The sequence below is a fragment of the Sinocyclocheilus anshuiensis genome, unplaced genomic scaffold (assembly GCF_001515605.1).
Source record: "Sinocyclocheilus anshuiensis isolate Anshui unplaced genomic scaffold, SAMN03320099.WGS_v1.1 scaffold343, whole genome shotgun sequence".
In the NCBI taxonomy this organism is placed as follows: Eukaryota; Metazoa; Chordata; class Actinopteri; order Cypriniformes; family Cyprinidae; genus Sinocyclocheilus; species Sinocyclocheilus anshuiensis.
The window spans coordinates 296,410-316,568 of record NW_015549598.1 but is presented as its reverse complement, the minus strand read 5'-3'; the positions used below and the strand labels follow the sequence as shown (position 1 = coordinate 316,568).

The 20,159-nt window shown below is 35.3% G+C and overlaps 3 protein-coding genes across 5 annotated transcripts in view; all 3 read left to right on the top strand.

The window, feature by feature from the left end:
* cabp1b (calcium binding protein 1b) overlaps positions 1-1,537 on the top strand; it is a 26,086-nt gene extending 24,549 nt beyond the window's left edge. For all 3 annotated transcript variants that reach the window (XM_016447184.1, XM_016447185.1, XM_016447186.1), the window contains one exon: positions 479-1,537. In XM_016447184.1, the coding sequence (XP_016302670.1) occupies positions 479-504 (26 nt within the window). In that variant the 3' untranslated portion in view covers positions 505-1,537. The remainder of the gene's footprint in view (positions 1-478) is intronic.
* A 1,036-nt stretch (positions 1,538-2,573) lies between these two features.
* On the top strand, positions 2,574-12,405 carry LOC107658586 (glycerol-3-phosphate acyltransferase 4-like). The gene is made up of 13 exons (XM_016447183.1): positions 2,574-2,753; positions 3,189-3,702; positions 7,929-7,998; positions 8,075-8,357; positions 9,380-9,454; positions 9,965-10,054; positions 10,156-10,249; positions 10,329-10,444; positions 10,544-10,599; positions 10,693-10,778; positions 10,865-10,993; positions 11,546-11,625; positions 11,734-12,405. The coding sequence occupies exons 2-13, from the start codon at positions 3,535-3,537 to the stop codon at positions 11,840-11,842; spliced, it is 1,356 nt and encodes a 451-aa protein (XP_016302669.1). The 5' UTR covers positions 2,574-2,753; positions 3,189-3,534; the 3' UTR covers positions 11,843-12,405.
* Positions 12,406-13,969: 1,564 nt separating this feature from the next.
* The window catches only part of LOC107658532 (zinc finger CCCH domain-containing protein 13-like), a 27,101-nt gene continuing 20,911 nt past the window's right edge, over positions 13,970-20,159 (top strand). Inside the window, exons 1-6 of the mRNA XM_016447123.1 lie at positions 13,970-14,027; positions 15,135-15,198; positions 15,357-15,399; positions 15,486-15,571; positions 16,833-16,901; positions 17,966-18,102. Coding sequence (XP_016302609.1) covers positions 13,970-14,027; positions 15,135-15,198; positions 15,357-15,399; positions 15,486-15,571; positions 16,833-16,901; positions 17,966-18,102 — 457 coding nt within the window. The remainder of the gene's footprint in view (positions 14,028-15,134; positions 15,199-15,356; positions 15,400-15,485; positions 15,572-16,832; positions 16,902-17,965; positions 18,103-20,159) is intronic.

The window sequence follows — 20,159 nt, the reverse complement described above, 5'->3', positions numbered from 1 at the left end:
GTGTGTGTGTGTGTGTGTGTGTGTGTGTGTGTGTGTGTTAATTTTATTGGTAATTTTATTCCAAATTCAAAATCGTTAATTAACTAAAAAATTTAATAATTAAATCATTATTTCATGTGTGATAATTCAAAATAAGAAAGAAAAAAAGTGTAAAAGAAAAGTGATCTGTTAATTTTAAATGTAAATAAAACAAAGCCTAAGCATAATATTTTAATAAAATAATATTTAAATAATTGTTTATTTTATCATTTTATATATACAATTTTTTAAGGACTGTATCCTGTTTTTAAAGGAATTTTCTCTAATTGTGTGCAATAAATATATTGACATAAGTGTATAATTTGTGATACCGTGTTGGGTCACCACTTGATGTCCAATGTAAACGCTGGATCCTCAAGCAAAACCAGTGGGGAACCACTGTTATAGCGTTGATAACTGAATATTTAAATAAAACAATTTCTGGTCTTTCTTCTTTCAGAATTTGTGCGAATGATGTCGCGCTAGAGGAAAGGTGGACAAACCACATCAAAAACGAGATCTCCTGTACTCCGACATAGATACAAGAGGATGAAGGAGAGGAAAAATTAGGAGGAAACGGGAGCAGCCTCACAAGAGGAGCTTCTGGAGCATGACCTCTGCCCTCAAAGCACAAATGAAAGAACTGCACTATAACCCTCCATAACAGCTTTTATGAAGCCCAGAAGCCAACAGTGGGGATGAGAGGACGACTCTAATATAAGTACTGTGATCTCTGAAATATATTTGTGTAACAGGGTTTTTTTACCCTATATAAAGCCTGCAAAAGGTCTGATGCAAAAAATATGCCCCGAGAGCAACCTTTCAAAACAGCAACTGATCAAACTCAAGTATTAAAATATCCAGTACTTTCATTTACTGGCATCTCACACCTACTTTGTAACAGTAGGGAGCATCAGATGAATTGCAATAACATTGCTGTTTCATATTTAAGCTATTTATTGATATTTGTAAAGTACAGAGAGATGAGTGTGTATAGTTTCCCGTTAATAGACTCTGTCTGTTTTACAGTAGCCTATGATAGATTATTACTCACAAAGATTTTATTTTATATATCAATGTACTGGGAAATGCTGGAAAACTTTGCTATCAATCATTTGCTATTATTGTACAGTACATCAGACCTATGCACTACTGTATGCGTGGACATATTTTTGAAATGTAGAGAAAGATTTGTCATAAAGAAAACATTGAACTGCCCTTGTTTGCACACTGTCTTGCATGAATGCTAGTGCTGATACAATTGAGTCAACACAGCCGAGTAGCCTTTGTGTAGTTTTGTCATGTATTTAAATGTTGTTTAGTTTAGTTAACAGTCAAATGAGCATCTTTGATCTTAATTCACTATCTGAGATGTACTCTGTGTGAGTGAATGTGAGAGTGAGAGGTTGCATTGGTTTTCTTGTATCTTATTTGTGTGTTTTCAAGTTTGTCTTACCTGAGTTATTCTATGCATGCCGAAACAACTTTTTGTAGAGCGTAGATTTAATTAAAGAGTTGTGCAATCAAACAGCTTGTGTTTTTATATTCTTGAAACACCAAGACTAAAAAATGACAATAACAAAGCAATTGTATTATTGACTCACATGTCCACCTTGATTTAAGGTAAGAATGAGACCATCATTTTTGTGACATGAACATTTCCACCACATTATAAAGTATATACATTGTGTTTGATAATATTCTGCGGCGGAAATTATAATTTAAACATTTTTGGAACTGGCCAACTTAATTAAGGCTAATTTCAACGCTGGTATTTTGTGCATCCTAAATGCATGCAATTAAATAATATTTTCACAGTTTTTACACCATTTGACAAATGAAAGCTAGATTTGAAAAGACGCACAACAACATTTACCTTTTTGCTTTTTCTTTCATGTCTTCACACATCACGTGATTAATTTGATCTCAAGCCTGCTCTTCACTGGCTCTGTTGTTGTTCACTGTTGTCTCTGTTTATTTTGGGGCTAAATGGTTAGTTTTGGTGGAAATTACACCAAGACTGAATTAAAATACGATAAAATAAAAAGAATTTAATTTAATCTAAGTAAATATTTGTTATTCATTAAAAATAATGTAAATAAATGAATATAATATTTAAATGAAATTAAATATTGAAAATAATTTAAATAAATTCTTTTTTTTTTCTTTTTTTTACGCTTAATAATTTATTTTTATTTTATGGACTAATAGATATGTTAATAAAAATCTAAGCATAATACTTTTAACAAAATATAATTGATAATTCACACGCCGCTGTTCTGGAATCAGCTTAAACGCGACCGTACATAGAACAACTGCTCGGAGATCAGCAGTAGGAGGGACAATCATCCTCAGCCAATGTCGAAGCAGCCGAGCCCACCGGAAGCGGAAGTTGCGGCTGCCGTGCCTCGCACTCGTTCTTTGCATAACAACAACAACAACAACAGCAGCGTCTCAATATGCTCAAATGGCAAATTACTGTTTTATTCAGCTTAAACGCGACCGTACATAGAACAACTGCTCGGAGATCAGCAGTAGGAGGGACAATCATCCTCAGCCAATGTCGAAGCAGCCGAGCCCACCGGAAGCGGAAGTTGCGGCTGCCGTGCCTCGCACTCGTTCTTTGCATAACAACAACAACAACAACAACAGCAGCGTCTCAATATGGTCAAATGGCAAATTACTGTTTTATTGAGAAGACAAATCAGCTTTTAAACGCCATCTTCCGGGAAAAGGTCAGTGTAAACAACGGGTTTCATACATTTAAAGACGTTTGGAGGGTTAATTACATGATTAAAAGAGAAGCTGGTGATTAGCGCTTTAGCATCCAGTCATTTACATCTGTTTCATACAACCACAATTTTCATCAATTTATGATGCATTTTAGATAGAAATCTAAATGCATCTCAGAAATGAAGATGAAGAATATGTTTTGAGTGTTATATTTAGAAATGTAGCTTTTGAATCGTCCATTACTGTCTATTTAATAGTGTCTATCAACACATTTCATTATTTAGAATATAATTCTGATTTAAATAATGAATCTAAAAGGGCATGTATCATTTATTTCGCCTAAATAATGCCTAAATATTATATTTAAGCGGGTTATTTTGAGCTTATTTCAAATCTTCATATACATATTTCTGTGTTTTTCTTTCCTGTTTTTCTAGATATGACAGAAATGGCAGTGGACTGATTTGAGGCCGTTTCACATAGACCTCTGAAGCACAATATTCCTCCCAAGAGACTGTAAAAGCAGGAAGGATTGGATATTCATGCACAGTCTTATTCAGGGTTTTCTTAACCTTGATGTGTCCCGCTGAGATGTCTATAGTGTTAATTCGATGGATATTCGTCCATTGTTTCAGGCATAAATGATCATTTTTCCCTACATGCCCATGAAGGCTGTGTTTCAGCGTAGGCTTCAGAAATTGAAGCATATCAGAGGAGTCCAGCAGTCTGTGTTTAGGTAATTTTGTCTCCTTTGAATCGTCCGGACTCCACATTGTGGTCAAGATGGAGTCCTACCTCTTCCCCTTCGACAGCCTGATCTGTATGCTCTTGGGCATCTCCTTCACGGTGTTGTTCACCCTTCTTCTGGTGTTCATCATCGTACCTGCAATCTTCGGTGTGTCCTTTGGGATCCGCAGACTGTATATGAAGTCCCTCATCAAGCTTTTTGAGGTGAGTGAGTTGATGTTGAGTATGTCTGTCATTTTACAGTAATTTCATTACTCAACAAGAATATCCGAGGAGGTCTGTCTGTGGTGCAGTGGTCTTGTAATATAAGTTGGAAGGTCATTCAGGGAGTCTTTTGCTCTGTGTTTTTACTACTTAGTTCAGTTGCAGTCAGCACTCTTTCCCTTCACGGAGGCTCAAAATAGAACACAGATTCACGATTGACTGAATTAGTGAGTCTGGAGGGTCTGGCTGTCGTTTGACTTTGCCTCACTTTATCCTGTGCTGTCACATATTCTTTCATCTTCAAAACGTTATTGATGACATGCATTGTTGCAGGACTCTGGCAGTTTGGGTCGTTTGAGAGTGGTTTGTAGGGGTGTGAATTTATGGGTGAGATTGTGAATACCATGAGTGCCAGTTTTAGAAACATGTTTCCTCCAGTGGATGTTAGTCTGTTTAATTAAGCACATGAGATGAAAAATCTTTTTGCTTCATATAATCAACATGCAGCGCTTTGTTTGAATTTGTGAAGATGGAAGTCTAAAAAAGTCAATAAATGTTAATCTACCTCTCATTGATGGGTCAGGTACACTACATTTAAAAAATCTGTTGTCAGTCAGTGTGATTTTATTTTAATTTAAAAGAAATGAATACTTTTAAGTAAATATGCATTAAATTGGTTAACAGTAAAGATGTTCAAATAAATGCTGTTCTTTTCAGCATAATAAAAAAATTGCTAAAGGATTATGTGGCACTGAAGACTGGAGTACTGCTGCTGAAAATTCAACTTTGTATAACAGAAAATGTATAAAAATATTAAAGTAGAAAATTGTAAAAATAATTCACAATATTACTGTTTTTACTGTATTTTTCATCAAATCCATGCAGCCTTTGTGAGCACTAGACACTTTCACAAGCGTTAAAACAAATCGTACTGATCCCAAACTTTTGAATGGTAGTGTATACTGAACACGAGCATTCTGAGATAGATTCTGATGCTTTTTGAGATGTTTTGCATCAATATATGTTCATTTAGGAATTAACTTAAGTAATTCTAAATTTTTAATTGGAATATTGAATATTGGAATTAGGAGGACTGGGCGATTTTTCCGATTTTATCGATTAATTCGAATTTAATGTTTTGCCACGATTTTATTTTTTATAAATCGAGAAATCACGATTTTGAATAGAAATATTACCTTACGTTAAGTAAAGAGAAAAGAATGATCCAACCGCATGTCGGCACACGTGATTAACCGCTCACGTGTGATGCACTCTGTGAAGGACCATAAGTAGAAGGTGCTTTTGTGTTGACAAAGATGTGACTTGGGCAGTGGAATAGGAAAAAATGCAGGAATATGGGGATTTAACTTTTAACTTGAGCACCGCATTTTTAGAATGCCGTTTCATGCATGAGATGCTGCAAGAGACACGAGCGCAACAGTCAAACAACAGTCCATGTTTACATTGAGAAAAAAAACAATGGAAAAGCGGCGTAATAGAAAAAAAACCTATAAAGAACTACTACTGTATGTATGATATTTCATGTTTGTATCATGGTGACATCAGGCTGAAAGCTACTGTTCATTGATTTTACAGAACATTTATAGTTAATAATAGTCTACTGGTGTTATACCTTCAGTCATTTTGAATTTGAATTACCTTGACTTTTGAGGGTTTTTTTTTTTTTTAAAGAATTTTCCTTGTATTATTTCTGAACATATAATATGTATAATACAAGTTTGTACAAGACGTAGTTGTAGTTCATGCATCTTTTTTTGCAAAGAAGTGATTTGTTTAACATTTACTTCATGTGTGGTGCACTTGAAATAGAAATGTATTTAACTAGAGGGTTAATAAAGAAAAAGTTACTTGAATCATGTTAAAAATCGAGAATCGGTCAAATGTTCTAAAAAAATAAATAAATCGAGATTTAATTTTTTTGCCGTATCGCCCAGCCCTAATTGGAATATTGGAATAATATAGTTTTTTTTTTTTTTTTTACTTTGCTTAAGCCCTATTGCATGTTTCCACACCCAGAAATGGAGAAACAGTGGCCTGTTTTTGATGCTTGAGGATTCTCTTTTTGGAACTGACAGCAAGTATCAAAGATTTCACTTACTTCAGATAGCGTGACGCAAATCACTAGGTCTAATGCATGATTTAATGCTAAAAAAAATTGCATCCATGCTCTGTAATTGAGATGCTTCAAGAATAATTTTGTTTTTCTAAATTAAAATCAAATCCTGAAGTGCCTAAATGTTCCTAATTGTTAATGCATGCCAGTAAGAGCTCTGTGTGTGACCTAAAATAGATTCTGATGGTTTCCTATGGTGCCACTCTCCTCTCATCCATCTGGACTGATATAGTCACTCTGTCCGACCCTCTCCAGACTCCCTAAGAAACTCCAGATGGCTTTTTTCCAGTGACTAACTTCCCCATACTCTGCTGTCTGGTGACCCTGAACAGGGTAGCGAGATTTAGTCTGACAAGCAGCTTGACTGTTCACTCTTTCCCTAGCCTGACCTTCGCTTCCGCGTCTCCCTGAGTCACAGCATCATCAGCGCCTGCGAGAGTCACTGTTTACTTTCACACAGCGCATGGACATCTTTCCACACTCGGTGCTCAGCTGCTGTCCTTGCTTGACTAATCCACATTAATGATCCCTAAGGGAAAATTCAGATGCAGTAACAGCAACATCAGATGTTGTGTGTACACGTGTACATACATGTGTAGGTATAGATAAAGAAGGCAAAACATAGAAAATATTTACAGGGTTCTTGTGGGTCTTTAACTAGTCTTAATACGTTTTAAATTTATTTTGAGCAAATTTAAGGTAATAAAATCTTAAATATCTGAAATGGTATAACAAAATAACCTCTTCTTTTCAGTGATTCTGTGATTCTCTTCTTTTCAATGGTCACTAACAATCTGTAAAACTCATTTGAAACCTGCATAAAAAAAATTCACTCAGTATTTAATTAAAATGCACTTTCTTGGAGCACTTGACTCAAAAGAATCAGTTCATAAAATGTTCAAAAATATTCATAAAAAATGCATAAAATCTTTTTTCTGGATATTATTAGGAGTTTGGTTACACACTATATCTGGCATTTAATACAACCTTAACTCTTGTAGCTTTGTTGTGGGCCGGCCCTTTCGCAGGAAGGAAAAACTAAGCACTTCATTTAACACATTAAGTATATAGACTAGTATTGGCAAAAAAATCTGTTTATTACTCTTTCTTTAAACACATGATTTTCCTATCAGCAAAATCCAGTATTGATCAACCTCTAATTTGTATGTATGGAAGTATTAGTAGTAGTAAAATCTGGTATTCATGCTTTATTTTGGGATTGTATAAATTTGTTCTTTATGGGCAACAATAAAAAAAAAATGTAATCTTAAAAAAGGTCGTATGTCCTAAATTAGATTTTAAAACCTATGCAGAAACCCTGTATTTAGTTCAGTGTGATGCAGCAGGTTTAAGACAGACGGGTTCTTTTAGCCTGTTCATTTCAATCTGAACTGATTCTTTTAGGTCAAATGCTCCTAGAAACTGTATTTTAAGTAAATATTTGGTTAAATGTTGTTTATTGCTTGTTTCAAATAGGTTTTAAAGGTTTCGTTGTTAGTAATTGACAGATGTTTTGTGAAACATTTTGACCAAATCATTGAAAAGAACTGGTTCAAAAGTCTGTTGAACTGTCAGTGGTTGTGGTTTTCAGGCGTTCTGGCTGAACTCCAGGACCCAGCGAGGACACATGGATCAGCCGTTGTGTTCTCCCCAGTGGTGTTTTGGGCGGCTGGCTGTGAATCTGTGGGATTGGCTCCCCAAAGGCTGTTTACCGCTTGAATGTTGTTTGTTTCCCCATCCTCATGACAGCTGTATGAGGTCTCGTGGGGTCTGGAGTCCAGCCTGCCATTGGGGATACAAAATAAATGTAACATGGTGTAACAAAAGGACGATTAAGTGATTCAATTAAGATGTCGTGACTCGTGTAATGTAATTCCATAATGAAACAGATCATCCATCACCAGAACATGATGAAATGATTCAGTAAATTTTTGCTCCTTTAAATTGTGGAAATACCACAGTTGGAAATATATTATTACTGTTTTGAGGCTTTTTAATGCGATACTACTGTGCACACACCAGGATACTGTGCTGAACTATTACAGTTTGCGATTTACTTAATTTGTGGGACTAATTCTCGTTCTGCTTTCAGTGGGCGACCTTAAGAATGGAGCGAGGAGCCAAGGAGAAGAATCAGCATCTCTACAAACCCTACAGCAATGGTGAAACACTAAAAAGTCATTACCACCAACATCATATCTTCACCATCATCATAACCCTGCTCTTTTTTTTCCGCAGGGATCATTGCTAAAGAGCCAGTGTCCCTCGAACAGGAGATCCAGGACATGAGGCGTGGAGGTGCAGAGCCTGAATTTGATATGTCTGACATCTTCTATTTCTGCCGGCGAGGTGTGGAGAGCATCGTCGATGACGAGGTGACCAAGCGCTTCACGGCAGAGGAGCTGGAGTCCTGGAACCTGCTGACCCGAAGCAACTACAACTTCCACCACATCAGCACCAGGCTCACGGCACTCTGGGGGGTGGGAGTGCTCATCCGCTATGGGTTTCTGCTGCCACTCAGGTGAGAGGAAGATCTGTGGATAGTGCATGAATGCTTTGTGGATGGATATGATTGGTGGTACTTGTGTTTTTTAAATTGGTAATCACTTAAAAGGAGTTGAACTGGCTCTTCAAAGCTTGTGTATTCCTGTTCCTTCTTAAAGACATACTAGCAGATAGATCAGCCTTAAGACTTAAGACAATTTTTCACAGATTTGTAGTCTGGATGAGTTGATAGATTTCACAGAAAGTTGTGTGGTATATATAATTTTTTCTTTTTTTAGCTTCACACTTTAATTTCATCCGGTTGGAGGATATCAAACATTTTAGTGTGTGTTTGTTTGTGATTCTCAGTTGTTTAGTCTGTAATGCCCAGTTTTTCTCTGTAACTATTTACGAATTCAGCAAATGTACACCTAGGCCTGGTTTCACAGACAGGGCTTAGACTAAACCAGGATTAGGCCATAGTTCAATTAGGACATTTGAGTAATTTTAATAAATGTGCCTTAGAAAAAAAAAAAAATTACTGGTGTGCATCTTGAGACAAAACAAAGGCACTGATATATTTTAAGATCAGCCTGTGCAAGTTTCTTTCAGTTGAAACAGGTCAGACTTACATTTTAGTCCAGGACTAGGCTTAAGCCTTGTCTGTGAAACCGGGGGCTAGTGTTTTAATATTTGATCTGGATTATGTCTGAAACTAATGTGTAGTGTGTTTCAGTGAGAAATAGCCAAAGTTCTGTGTGGCACAATTCCAAACCTTAAAAACAGACGTAGGTCAGCGGTTTTAAACTGTCAGCAATTTTAAACCATCAGCATTTTTAAGGCTTACAGGTGCCAAATGCTAAGTGCTCAAGGTTAAACGGACATCTCATATTTTTATTCAAAAGAACTATGCTGAAGAAATGTGCAAGTCACCTGGGGCTGTTCGTAAGCTTCACTAGCCCGGGACATTTACTCTAATGCAGACATAATATTCGTGCAGTGATTATGCTAAGCATTATTAGATTTTGTTTTGAACATTTTCTGTGTTGCTCTTAACAGGGTCACGCTTGCTTTCACCGGTGTCGGTCTTCTCGTGGTTCTGACGTCAATTGTTGGACTGTTTCCAAATGGAAGGTATGTCTGAAGGTTTAACACCTGAAGCTGTAGTGTTGTGATTTAAAACATCACAGTAGACTATGACTGTCTGTCCTGTGATGCACCAGTTTTAAACAAAAATTGATATAAACTACCATTCAAAAGTTTGCAGTCAGTAAGATTAAAAAAAAAAAAAAAAAAAAAAACTTTTATTCAGCAAGGATGAATTAAATTTAACTAAAGTGACAGTAAAGACTTTTATAGTGATAAAATAAGATTTCTATTTCAAATAAATGTACTTGTGAACATTCTATTAATCAAAGAATCCTGAGAGAGAAATGTTTCCACAAAAATATTACACAGCAAGTGTTTTCAACATTGATAATAAAAAAAAGTTTCTTGAGCACCAAATCAGCATATTAGAATGATTTCTGAAGGATCATGTGACACTGAAGTCTGGAGTAATGATGCTGAAAATTCAGCTCTACATCACAGGAATAAATGGTAAATGTGTAATATTAACACTGATGTCTGTGCTCTAATGGGCAGAATGAAGAATTATCTCAGTGACAAGGTTCATCTGATGTGTTACCGGATCTGTGTAAGAGCCCTCACGGCCATCATCACCTACCATGACAGGTACTGGCACATAAACACTACCATATGCCAATATTAAACACTATTAGAGTTTTATTTTCCATATTTATTAGTATTCACTTCCCTTTTTTTTTGGCTTGAAGTGAGAACAAACCCAAAAACGGAGGAATCTGTGTGGCCAATCACACCTCACCTATTGACGTCATCATTCTGGCCAGTGACGGATGCTACGCTATGGTAGTGTGATGTTTGTGTTGATGATTTAGGTTCAGTGTTGATATTGAATGCATTAACTCTGTCTCTCTGTGTGAATCAGGTGGGTCAGGTCCATGGTGGTCTGATGGGGGTCATTCAGAGGGCGATGGTGAAGGCCTGTCCTCACATCTGGTTTGAGAGGTCTGAAGTGAAGGACCGACACCTAGTGGCCAAACGGTAACATTGAATTTCTCTCACAAATATTCACCTCCTCCAATTTGCAGTTACGTTTTGAATATTTCTGTTTGTCACAAACGAATTAAATTTTTTTTTTAGATTGAGTGACCACATTGCAGACAAAAGCAAACTGCCAATCCTCATATTCCCAGAGGGTGAGTGTTAGAACTCCTGCTTATATTACCATTTCATACTGAAGTATATGATTATATGTGGAATAAATACACTTTTTTTTGTCATTTCTAAAGGAACTTGTATCAACAACACTTCAGTCATGATGTTCAAGAAGGGAAGCTTTGAGATCGGCTGCAGAGTTTACCCTGTGGCAATAAAGGTAAGAACAAACTCCTTTTTTCTGTTATATGCTATCTTTGTTGCTGATAAAGTGTTTTTACATGACTTTGGCTGTTATTTTGGCAGTATGACCCTCGTTTTGGTGACGCGTTCTGGAACAGCAGTAAGTTTGGGATGGTGAACTACCTGCTGCGCATGATGAGCAGTTGGGCCATTGTGTGTAGCGTCTGGTACCTTCCACCAATGAGCCGTATGGTGAGTGGTGAAGCTTTGAAAGAGACGTATATTTCATTATATATACACTACTGTTCAAAAGTTTGGGGTCAGTAAGATTTTCGAAGAAATTAATACTTTTATTGAGCAAGGATGCATTAAATTGATCAAACGTGACAGTAAAGATTTCTATTTCAAATAAATGTTGTTCCTTTGAACTTTCTATTAATCCAAGAAAACATGAAAAAATATAACCACAAAAATATTAAGCAGCGCAACTGTTTTCAACATTGATAAAAAGAAGAAAAGTTTCTTGAGCAGCAAATCAGCATATTATGATTTCTGAAGGATCATGTGACACTGAAGACTGGAGTAATGATGCTGAAAATTCACCTGTGCATCACAGGAATAAACAATATTTTAAAATATGCTAAAAAAACTAAATGGTTATTTTGGATTGTAATAATATTTCACAATTTTACCCAAACTTGTGAACAGTGGTGTGTTTTTCTTTTCAAACCTCTTGGAGTATTTTGGAGCTTTTTAGTCACCCGTCACTATATTTAGGTGAGTTTTAAATTCTTATTTTTACAGGAAGGGGAGGACGCTGTACAGTTTGCCAATAGGGTCAAAGCAGCCATCGCTAGAAAGGGAGGACTGGCAGACTTATTGTGGTGAGCTCCTCTTTAAAGAGTGTCAAACACACTAGTGACTAAAAGAATGTGCATTGACATTTTAAAATGAAATGAAGCGCAAAGCTTTTGTGTTTTGCATGTTCACAGGGATGGCGGTTTAAAACGGGGAAAAGTCAAAGAAGTTTTCAAGGAGGAGCAGCAGAAACTTTACAGCAAGGTTTTAGTGGGCAGCAGTGAAGACTGCAGTCGCTCTTGAAGGGAGGCAGCTGTCTCCTTGACTTTACACGTGCTGCTCAGTGCTCACGGCGAGAGCCTGGAACCTCAGCGGATGCCGTGCGGCCCTACACTGGCCCCTTCCTGAACCCGCTCAGACTGAACTGTAGAGGTGAACTGATGAAGTCATTGTGAGTTGGTGGAAAAACGGTGTTGCCAGACCATCAGCTCACTGCTGCACCTCAGGAGCTTTTGCATCATTGCACGATTGTCTCTGGCATTCAATTCTTGGGCTGACTATGATTTCAGTTTGGAGTAAGAGTTACATATGGCATACTTGAGTGATTTTTTTTTTTCCTTCACAGTCTGTTACAGTTTTGAATATTTGTGCTCTGACTGTTACTATAATGCATGATGTCCCAGGAGAAGAAAGAGTGGAAGAGTTTGAAGTAATTTATTTAAGCTTGGAAAAAAGAAAAAGTGAAAGGATGGTGTGCGTAGAACTTTAGTGTTGGTAGAGCCATGAAGAATAATGTCTGTTACGTGTTTAGCTGCTCAACATTCATCTCCTAATGGCAGCCTCTCTAGTGTGCTCTTCATTCTGTTTTTTTAATAAAATGTTTTTAAACAATGTGACATCATATCTACATTTGAATTTGTACATTCAAAATATTCTTTCAGACATTTTCAAACATCGAAATGTTAATGCCTAACCATTTAGGAAAGACATTGTTTTTTTTATCTATCTATCTATCTATCTATCTATCTGTCTGTCTGTCTGTCTGTCTGTCTGTCTATGTCTGTTTGTCTGTCTGTCTCTCTGTCGCTCTGTCTCTCTGTCTGTCTCTCTGTCTAGTACAAAAGTTGCGACCTTTTTGTCTCACAGTTCGGACTTAGATTTCTCAGAATTGCGGGTTATTATCTCGCAGTTCTTTCTTTTTGTGCCAATTGTAAGATATAAAATTGCAGCTGTGAGAAAAAAAAGTCAGAATTGTGAGTTAAGTTGCAATTACCTACCTGTTTATTTATATTCCGTAGTGGGGGAAAAATAATTACGAAATGTAAATTCAGAGTAAAAAAAAAAAGAAACCCAGAATATCACGAATTTTGGGCTTTTTTCTCAGAAAAAAAAATGCTGAGATTGTGTAATATAAACTCAGAACTGCGAGAATAAAAGTCAGAATTGTAAGGTAAAACGTCGCTATTTATTTTTATACGTGGAATATATATAGTGGAATAAAAAGAGGCACGTTTTTAAAAAGTTGAACCATTTTTAACTGGAACGGCGCGTTTTTAGAACACCGTGACAAGAGAGAGCGCGAAAAGTAATGGTTGAACCATAGGTCGAACACTTGAGCCTAGAAAAACAGGAAAGAAGTTCTTTGTGAACGGCGTATTAGCCGGCCCGGGACGTCCCGTATTTTGGGCCTAATTGATTTGTCCTGTACGGCTCCGCGCTGCCGTTTGAACTGAGGCCTTTATACAGCGATCTGTCGCGCCACAACAAAGAGACATTTATTGTTTGAATTTCCTGAAAAAAAACGGCATAATTTGAAAGATGAGACTTTGTTTCTTATCAAAGTAACAATATATAAAACTGGAAGTTTCCAATGAAGTTTCACTCAGGCAGTGGTAAAAACAATGGTATATTTGTTCGGAACACATGTGTATCAAACCAAAAGCCCTGTACCGAAAATTTTCGGTATGGATATGTATACTGTAACTAGGGTTGCCAACCGTCCCGTATTAGCCGGGACGTCCCGTATTTTGGGCCTAATTGATTTGTCCCGTACGTGACCTCCCTTGTCCCGTTTTTTGACTGCTACGCTGATCTAACCACTGACTGATACAACAGCATCAGTGCTGATCACTATACGTTAAGTCAGTGTTTCCCAACCTTACTTATTAAATTTATCTGTGGTCTTCTATTTTCCAGAAGCTGCAATCAGCTGAGAACATCATGTGCAGATGTTCATGGGTGGTGTTCCACACAGAGCCTCCATATCTCTAAGCTCCAGAGGAACTTCAAAAATACACGACTGACCCATTTAGCCTTACTGGCACAGGCCGGAGTAAACACAAACCAACTTTGCTGTTCTGAAAGGGCATTCAAATTGAAGGCTTGTGGCAGACACATGACATTTCGAGGGAATTTGACAGGTCCACCATCATGGGGGTTTGGTATCTGTGGAGGAAGAGACTTCAGGAGAACCCTGACTGTCTCAAAGGTGAGTTAAAGATATTTGGCCCACATTTTCTTATGAACAAAATATTGAAAGTGTTTAGAATAAGATGGTCTTGATGCCTTTGGTTTATGGTGTGTTAAGGAGCTGTGAGGACATATCGTGTTTTGTCAGGTTGGTGAAGGTAGCTGAGCAGATGATGCTGGACTACAGGTGGGGGACATTATACTGGAGATTAATGGTCAGGACACTGGAGCTATGTTGAATATGGAGGCTCAGAACAAAATGAAGACATCTGAATATCAGCTGTTGCTTCTTATTGAAAGGTGGTAACATAAAGTGAAATAATATGACTTTGCTTTGGCAGCATTACATACGTTCTTTACATCACAAAAGTCTGATTACCGTACTATAATGCAGAATAAAATATTAGGCTAAGTTATAAAGAAATTCAGTTTTATATTATTTAATTAAAAATGTAATTTTGTGTTATTCATTAAAAAATGAATCATACAAATTTAGAATTATCATTGAGAATAAAGAGAATTACAGTTAAACTGAAAAAGCTGAGAGTTACACAAAACACGACTGAGAATTTGGGATAAACCCAGCTAACAAAAATATGTTCTAAGAACTTTTTGCTAAGGTTCCTAATAAGTTATAAAATCGTTATTTCAGAATGTTCAAAACATAGTTTTTTTTTATTGAATTACATTTTTTTTTTTCTTGGTTATGCAAATATTAAGGGAACCTTCCACATCCAACTAAAATATTTAGAGTAAAAACGTTACATGAACGATAGATAATTATATTTTTGTAAATAACATTTTGAGAACATTAATAAAGACCAGATAACTTTGAATAAACGTTCTATTAATGTTATTGGAAGAATGTTTGTTCATAACTTTGAGAACCTTGCCAAACGTTCTGAAAATGTTCACTGGTAACTGATTGTCAAATACACAGTGCAAAAAATATGAATGGTCCTAAAAGATACATAAATAAAATATGCTAAATTAAACTAAACTAAAATAATATGATATATTATAATATAATATCGTATCATATCATATAAAAAAGTGAATGTTTGCAAACACTGGTGTGTGATGCTTTTTCGCTGAAACCCAGAATAAGTTTCTTATTATCTTACAGACCTGCAAAAACAGACATCATACAGCGCTGCATTCACCTTTATCCAAGACTTCCTGTTAATTCGGTTAGTTATTCACACAGTTAACTGACCAGCTCTTTGTGAACATAATATTAATGTTAAATGTTGCTACAGTGAAGGCCCATTCAGTTTGTTTGAATAATACTAGAGAGAACGATCCTGTTTTGTGTGTTGAAACTTCCTGCTGTTCTCTTTCAACCCAGGAGCCCTCAGTCTGGCCAAAGCAAACCCATGAGTCGGGACAGGGCCAGTCCAAGAGCTTAGTGCATCAGAACCATACTGAGATGTCTTCAAACTCTTTCACATGTGTTTCTCATTGTTCATGTGTTCAGCAGTTCTCAAAGCTTCAGAGCCCCACTGGAGAGAAACTACAGTCCAGAGCAGCTGAAGCAACACGATATGTGGGAACATGCAAGTAGTAAATTTACATTGTAGTGATGTTTGGCTTGAATTCAAGTTTATACATTTACCATAAAATGGACAAAACCTATTGTTCAAGTCTTTTGAAGGCTTTTTGCTGCCATCTTGTGGTCCAGTAAAAAAAAAACCAAGCCTAATCTGAAGAAATATTTTTTAATCCCTTGTTTTATTGGCAGTGTTATTTAAGTATCATTGATATACTATTGTAGTTTTTTTTAAATTATTTGTCTATTTGTTTATTTTGATTTTAATTTTAGTTAAAGTTTTTGTAATCTTGTTTTTTTAGTTTTAGTTTATTTAATTTTAGTATTTTTTTTAATTTTAACAGTTTAACAGTTTTAAACATCAATGAGAAATGTTGCCTTGGAAACTAGCTAAAAAAAGTTATTTTATTTCATTTAATGTTTTTTTTTAATTTCTAGTCTTTTTTAGATTTATTTATTTACTTATTTATGGTTTTAGTTTTAGTTAACAAACATAACCCTAATTGTTTATTGGTTGCAGGAGTCCACCACAGGGCATAACTCTGCATCTGATTGTATCCATAACAGTGGCATATATCATGTTTGGAATACTAATGTACTATTGTCTGCATACTTCACATTATAGGCATACTATTAAAAAATATCCATAGTTTATAGTGGTTCACATACTGTTTTTCTAAATGGTATGATAAAATGTAATTTATTCCTGTGTATTCCAGTCTTCAGTGTCACATGATTCTTCAAAAATATGAATGGTCCTAAAAGATACATAAATAAAATATGCTAAATTAAACTAAACTAAAATAATATGATATATTATAATATAATATCGTATCATATCATATAAAAAAGTGAATGTTTGCAAACACTGGTGTGTGATGCTTTTTCGCTGAAACCCAGAATAAGTTTCTTATTATCTTACAGACCTGCAAAAACAGACATCATACAGCGCTGCATTCACCTTTATCCAAGACTTCCTGTTAATTCGGTTAGTTATTCACACAGTTAACTGACCAGCTCTTTGTGAACATAATATTAATGTTAAATGTTGCTACAGTGAAGGCCCATTCAGTTTGTTTGAATAATACTAGAGAGAACGATCCTGTTTTGTGTGTTGAAACTTCCTGCTGTTCTCTTTCAACCCAGGAGCCCTCAGTCTGGCCAAAGCAAACCCATGAGTCGGGACAGGGCCAGTCCAAGAGCTTAGTGCATCAGAACCATACTGAGATGTCTTCAAACTCTTTCACATGTGTTTCTCATTGTTCATGTGTTCAGCAGTTCTCAAAGCTTCAGAGCCCCACTGGAGAGAAACTACAGTCCAGAGCAGCTGAAGCAACACGATATGTGGGAACATGCAAGTAGTAAATTTACATTGTAGTGATGTTTGGCTTGAATTCAAGTTTATACATTTACCATAAAATGGACAAAACCTATTGTTCAAGTCTTTTGAAGGCTTTTTGCTGCCATCTTGTGGTCCAGTAAAAAAAAAACCAAGCCTAATCTGAAGAAATATTTTTTAATCCCTTGTTTTATTGGCAGTGTTATTTAAGTATCATTGATATACTATTGTAGTTTTTTTTAAATTATTTGTCTATTTGTTTATTTTGATTTTAATTTTAGTTAAAGTTTTTGTAATCTTGTTTTTTTAGTTTTAGTTTATTTAATTTTAGTATTTTTTTTAATTTTAACAGTTTAACAGTTTTAAACATCAATGAGAAATGTTGCCTTGGAAACTAGCTAAAAAAAGTTATTTTATTTCATTTAATGTTTTTTTTTAATTTCTAGTCTTTTTTAGATTTATTTATTTACTTATTTATGGTTTTAGTTTTAGTTAACAAACATAACCCTAATTGTTTATTGGTTGCAGGAGTCCACCACAGGGCATAACTCTGCATCTGATTGTATCCATAACAGTGGCATATATCATGTTTGGAATACTAATGTACTATTGTCTGCATACTTCACATTATAGGCATACTATTAAAAAATATCCATAGTTTATAGTGGTTCACATACTGTTTTTCTAAATGGTATGATAAAATGTAATTTATTCCTGTGTATTCCAGTCTTCAGTGTCACATGATTCTTCAGAAATCATTCTAATATGCTGATTTGTTGCTCAAGAAGCATTTCTTCTACGAATGTTACAGTCAATATTTAATGTTTTTAAGTTTTATATTGATATTTAATATTAATATCTTTGTGGAAATCTTGATACTTTTTTCTCAGGACAAAGAACAGCATGTATTTGAAATCAAAATCTTTTGTAACATTATAAATGTTTTTACTGTCATATTTAATCAGTTTAATGCATCCTTGCTGAATAAAATGATTCATCCAAGCATATAGCCCATGCCATTTTGTCCCATTCCTGTTGAACTCACATTGCTGTTTGACTGTTGTCTCAGGGTGAGTTTTAATGATCCAGTTTGGAGCTACGGGCCTGTTGACCCTGAAGAGCTGATGAGAATCAAGAGAAGGCAAGTTCAACCTCAGCAGCCCAGACAGTCCAACACTTTCAGAATACTACAAGAAAGACTAGAACGTGTGTTGTATCATTTTTTTATTAAATTTCAGTTTTAGTTATATTAGTACACAAAATTAAAATGGGAAATTTGCCTTGCCAACTAGCTGAAAATTTTACTTTTTCAATATTTTATTTCAGTTAATGTTTATTTTATTTCAAATAACAAAAAATGTTTTTTTATGGTATAATAGCACTGTTTTTTTTGTAAGTATATTTCATGGTCATGTTTTTTTTTATGATGCTCATAAAAATGCAATTGCTCCAAAACTTTTATAATAGTTGCAAACATATAATTCATTCAGAGTCTTGTTTTACTCTATACAGTACAAAAGGAGAAATGATCTCTCTAATCAGTGAAAGTGGATGGTGACCAGGATTATCAAAAAGGACAAAGAAGCACCATAAAAGCATAATAAACAGTCCTGAAATCTTCTGATAGCTTTGTGTGAAGAACACACTGACATTTAAGTCATATTTAATAAAAAGTCTGCCTTAAAGTGATAGTCCACCCAAAAATAATTTACGCATCAAGTCATTCCAAAACTATGGAAGTCAATGGGACCCGGAACCAGCAACATTCTTCAAAATATCTTCTGCAGAATGACATGAGGGTGAGTAAATGATAGAATTGATATTTTTGGCAGTATTATTTCTTTCTGCATGTGTTGTTTGTCCTCTCTAGAGGGCAGTATTTTCTCATGTTTCACTATTGCATTGCAATAATTGAATACCTGCATTTTCTGACTTTTAGCTGTTAATTTAGCTCTCAGTTAATGTCTGGCATCTGTGTGAAAGAGATGACATCACTAGAATGTGTCCCACAGCTATAACATAGAAAAAAAATAGTATTCCATTACATAAAATGCCTTTTTATTATTTTACTGCTGTGGCACGAATAGCAATTGACCTCAGTAGCCTGCAGTCTGACCTAATTGTATTATGTAAAGGAATACAGTGATAGAGAGTTGTTAAAGGGATGTGTCCTGTTGACTTCCACTCCCCATGCAGAACTATGAAGGCCCTGAATGACAGCTTTCAGGAACAATACAAACACGCATTAACCTCATGAAGGAACATGGTGTTTGTTCACGTCATGTTTATTATTAAAACCTTAAATGACAATGGAGATTCATCAGTAATGAATGATGGGGACTGTGTTAATACCTGGTGTTTTGTTTACCCAACTGTGGAAAAACAACAGATTAATGTACAATTATGAATTATGAAACAAGTCAAATAGATTTTTCTATTGCACTTTATACAATACAGATTGTTTCAAAGCAGATCCACAGAAATGACTTCAATCTCAGCTGTAAAGCAGCTCTATAGAAGACAGTGGTATTGTTTTTGTCTAATCTGCCTCTATTTTAGGTCATTATACATATTTTTTTATAAAATGGGTGGCAGTGTTTGTTTCAGTATCTTAAATTCCTTATTTCTGTTGGTTTGCTTTATATATCAGAGTGACGACTGTGTTATTTGCAGAAATGCCATCACAGTCTTTCTTTTTTAGATTTAAAACTCTTTTGCAATAAAAAGACAAATGTGTGTTCCCGTTTTTCATGAATATTTAGAACTGGTCACTGCCAGCATGACAATTGAGTATAATTGTAGCTTTGTGCCACAGAGCTCTACAGTTCTCTAATGTCTAAATTTAGTCATGGGACATTTTAATTACACATCTCTATTAAATTTTCATAATTGAAAGGAGCATTATAGAATTGCTATTATAATTATTAAAAAAATACAAATGTCTCTATGCACTCATTGTGTGAGTTTTTTCATAAAAATTTTATGGGTCCCAAACACTAATGAGTTATCTGTGCGGGATATTAATATTTATTTATTTATGCTAACAACAAGATATTAGTTAGCAGCATTAGTCAGGGTTTAATTTAGAATTTAGGCCTTATGTCAATAATATATATATATATATATATATATATATATATGTGTGTGTGTGTGTGTGGCCTATTTTATATAGGCCTATATATATTATGTATGTATATGTATACGTGTGTGTGTGTGTGTGTGTGTGTGTGTGTGTGTGTGTGTGTGTGTGTGTGTGTGTGTAT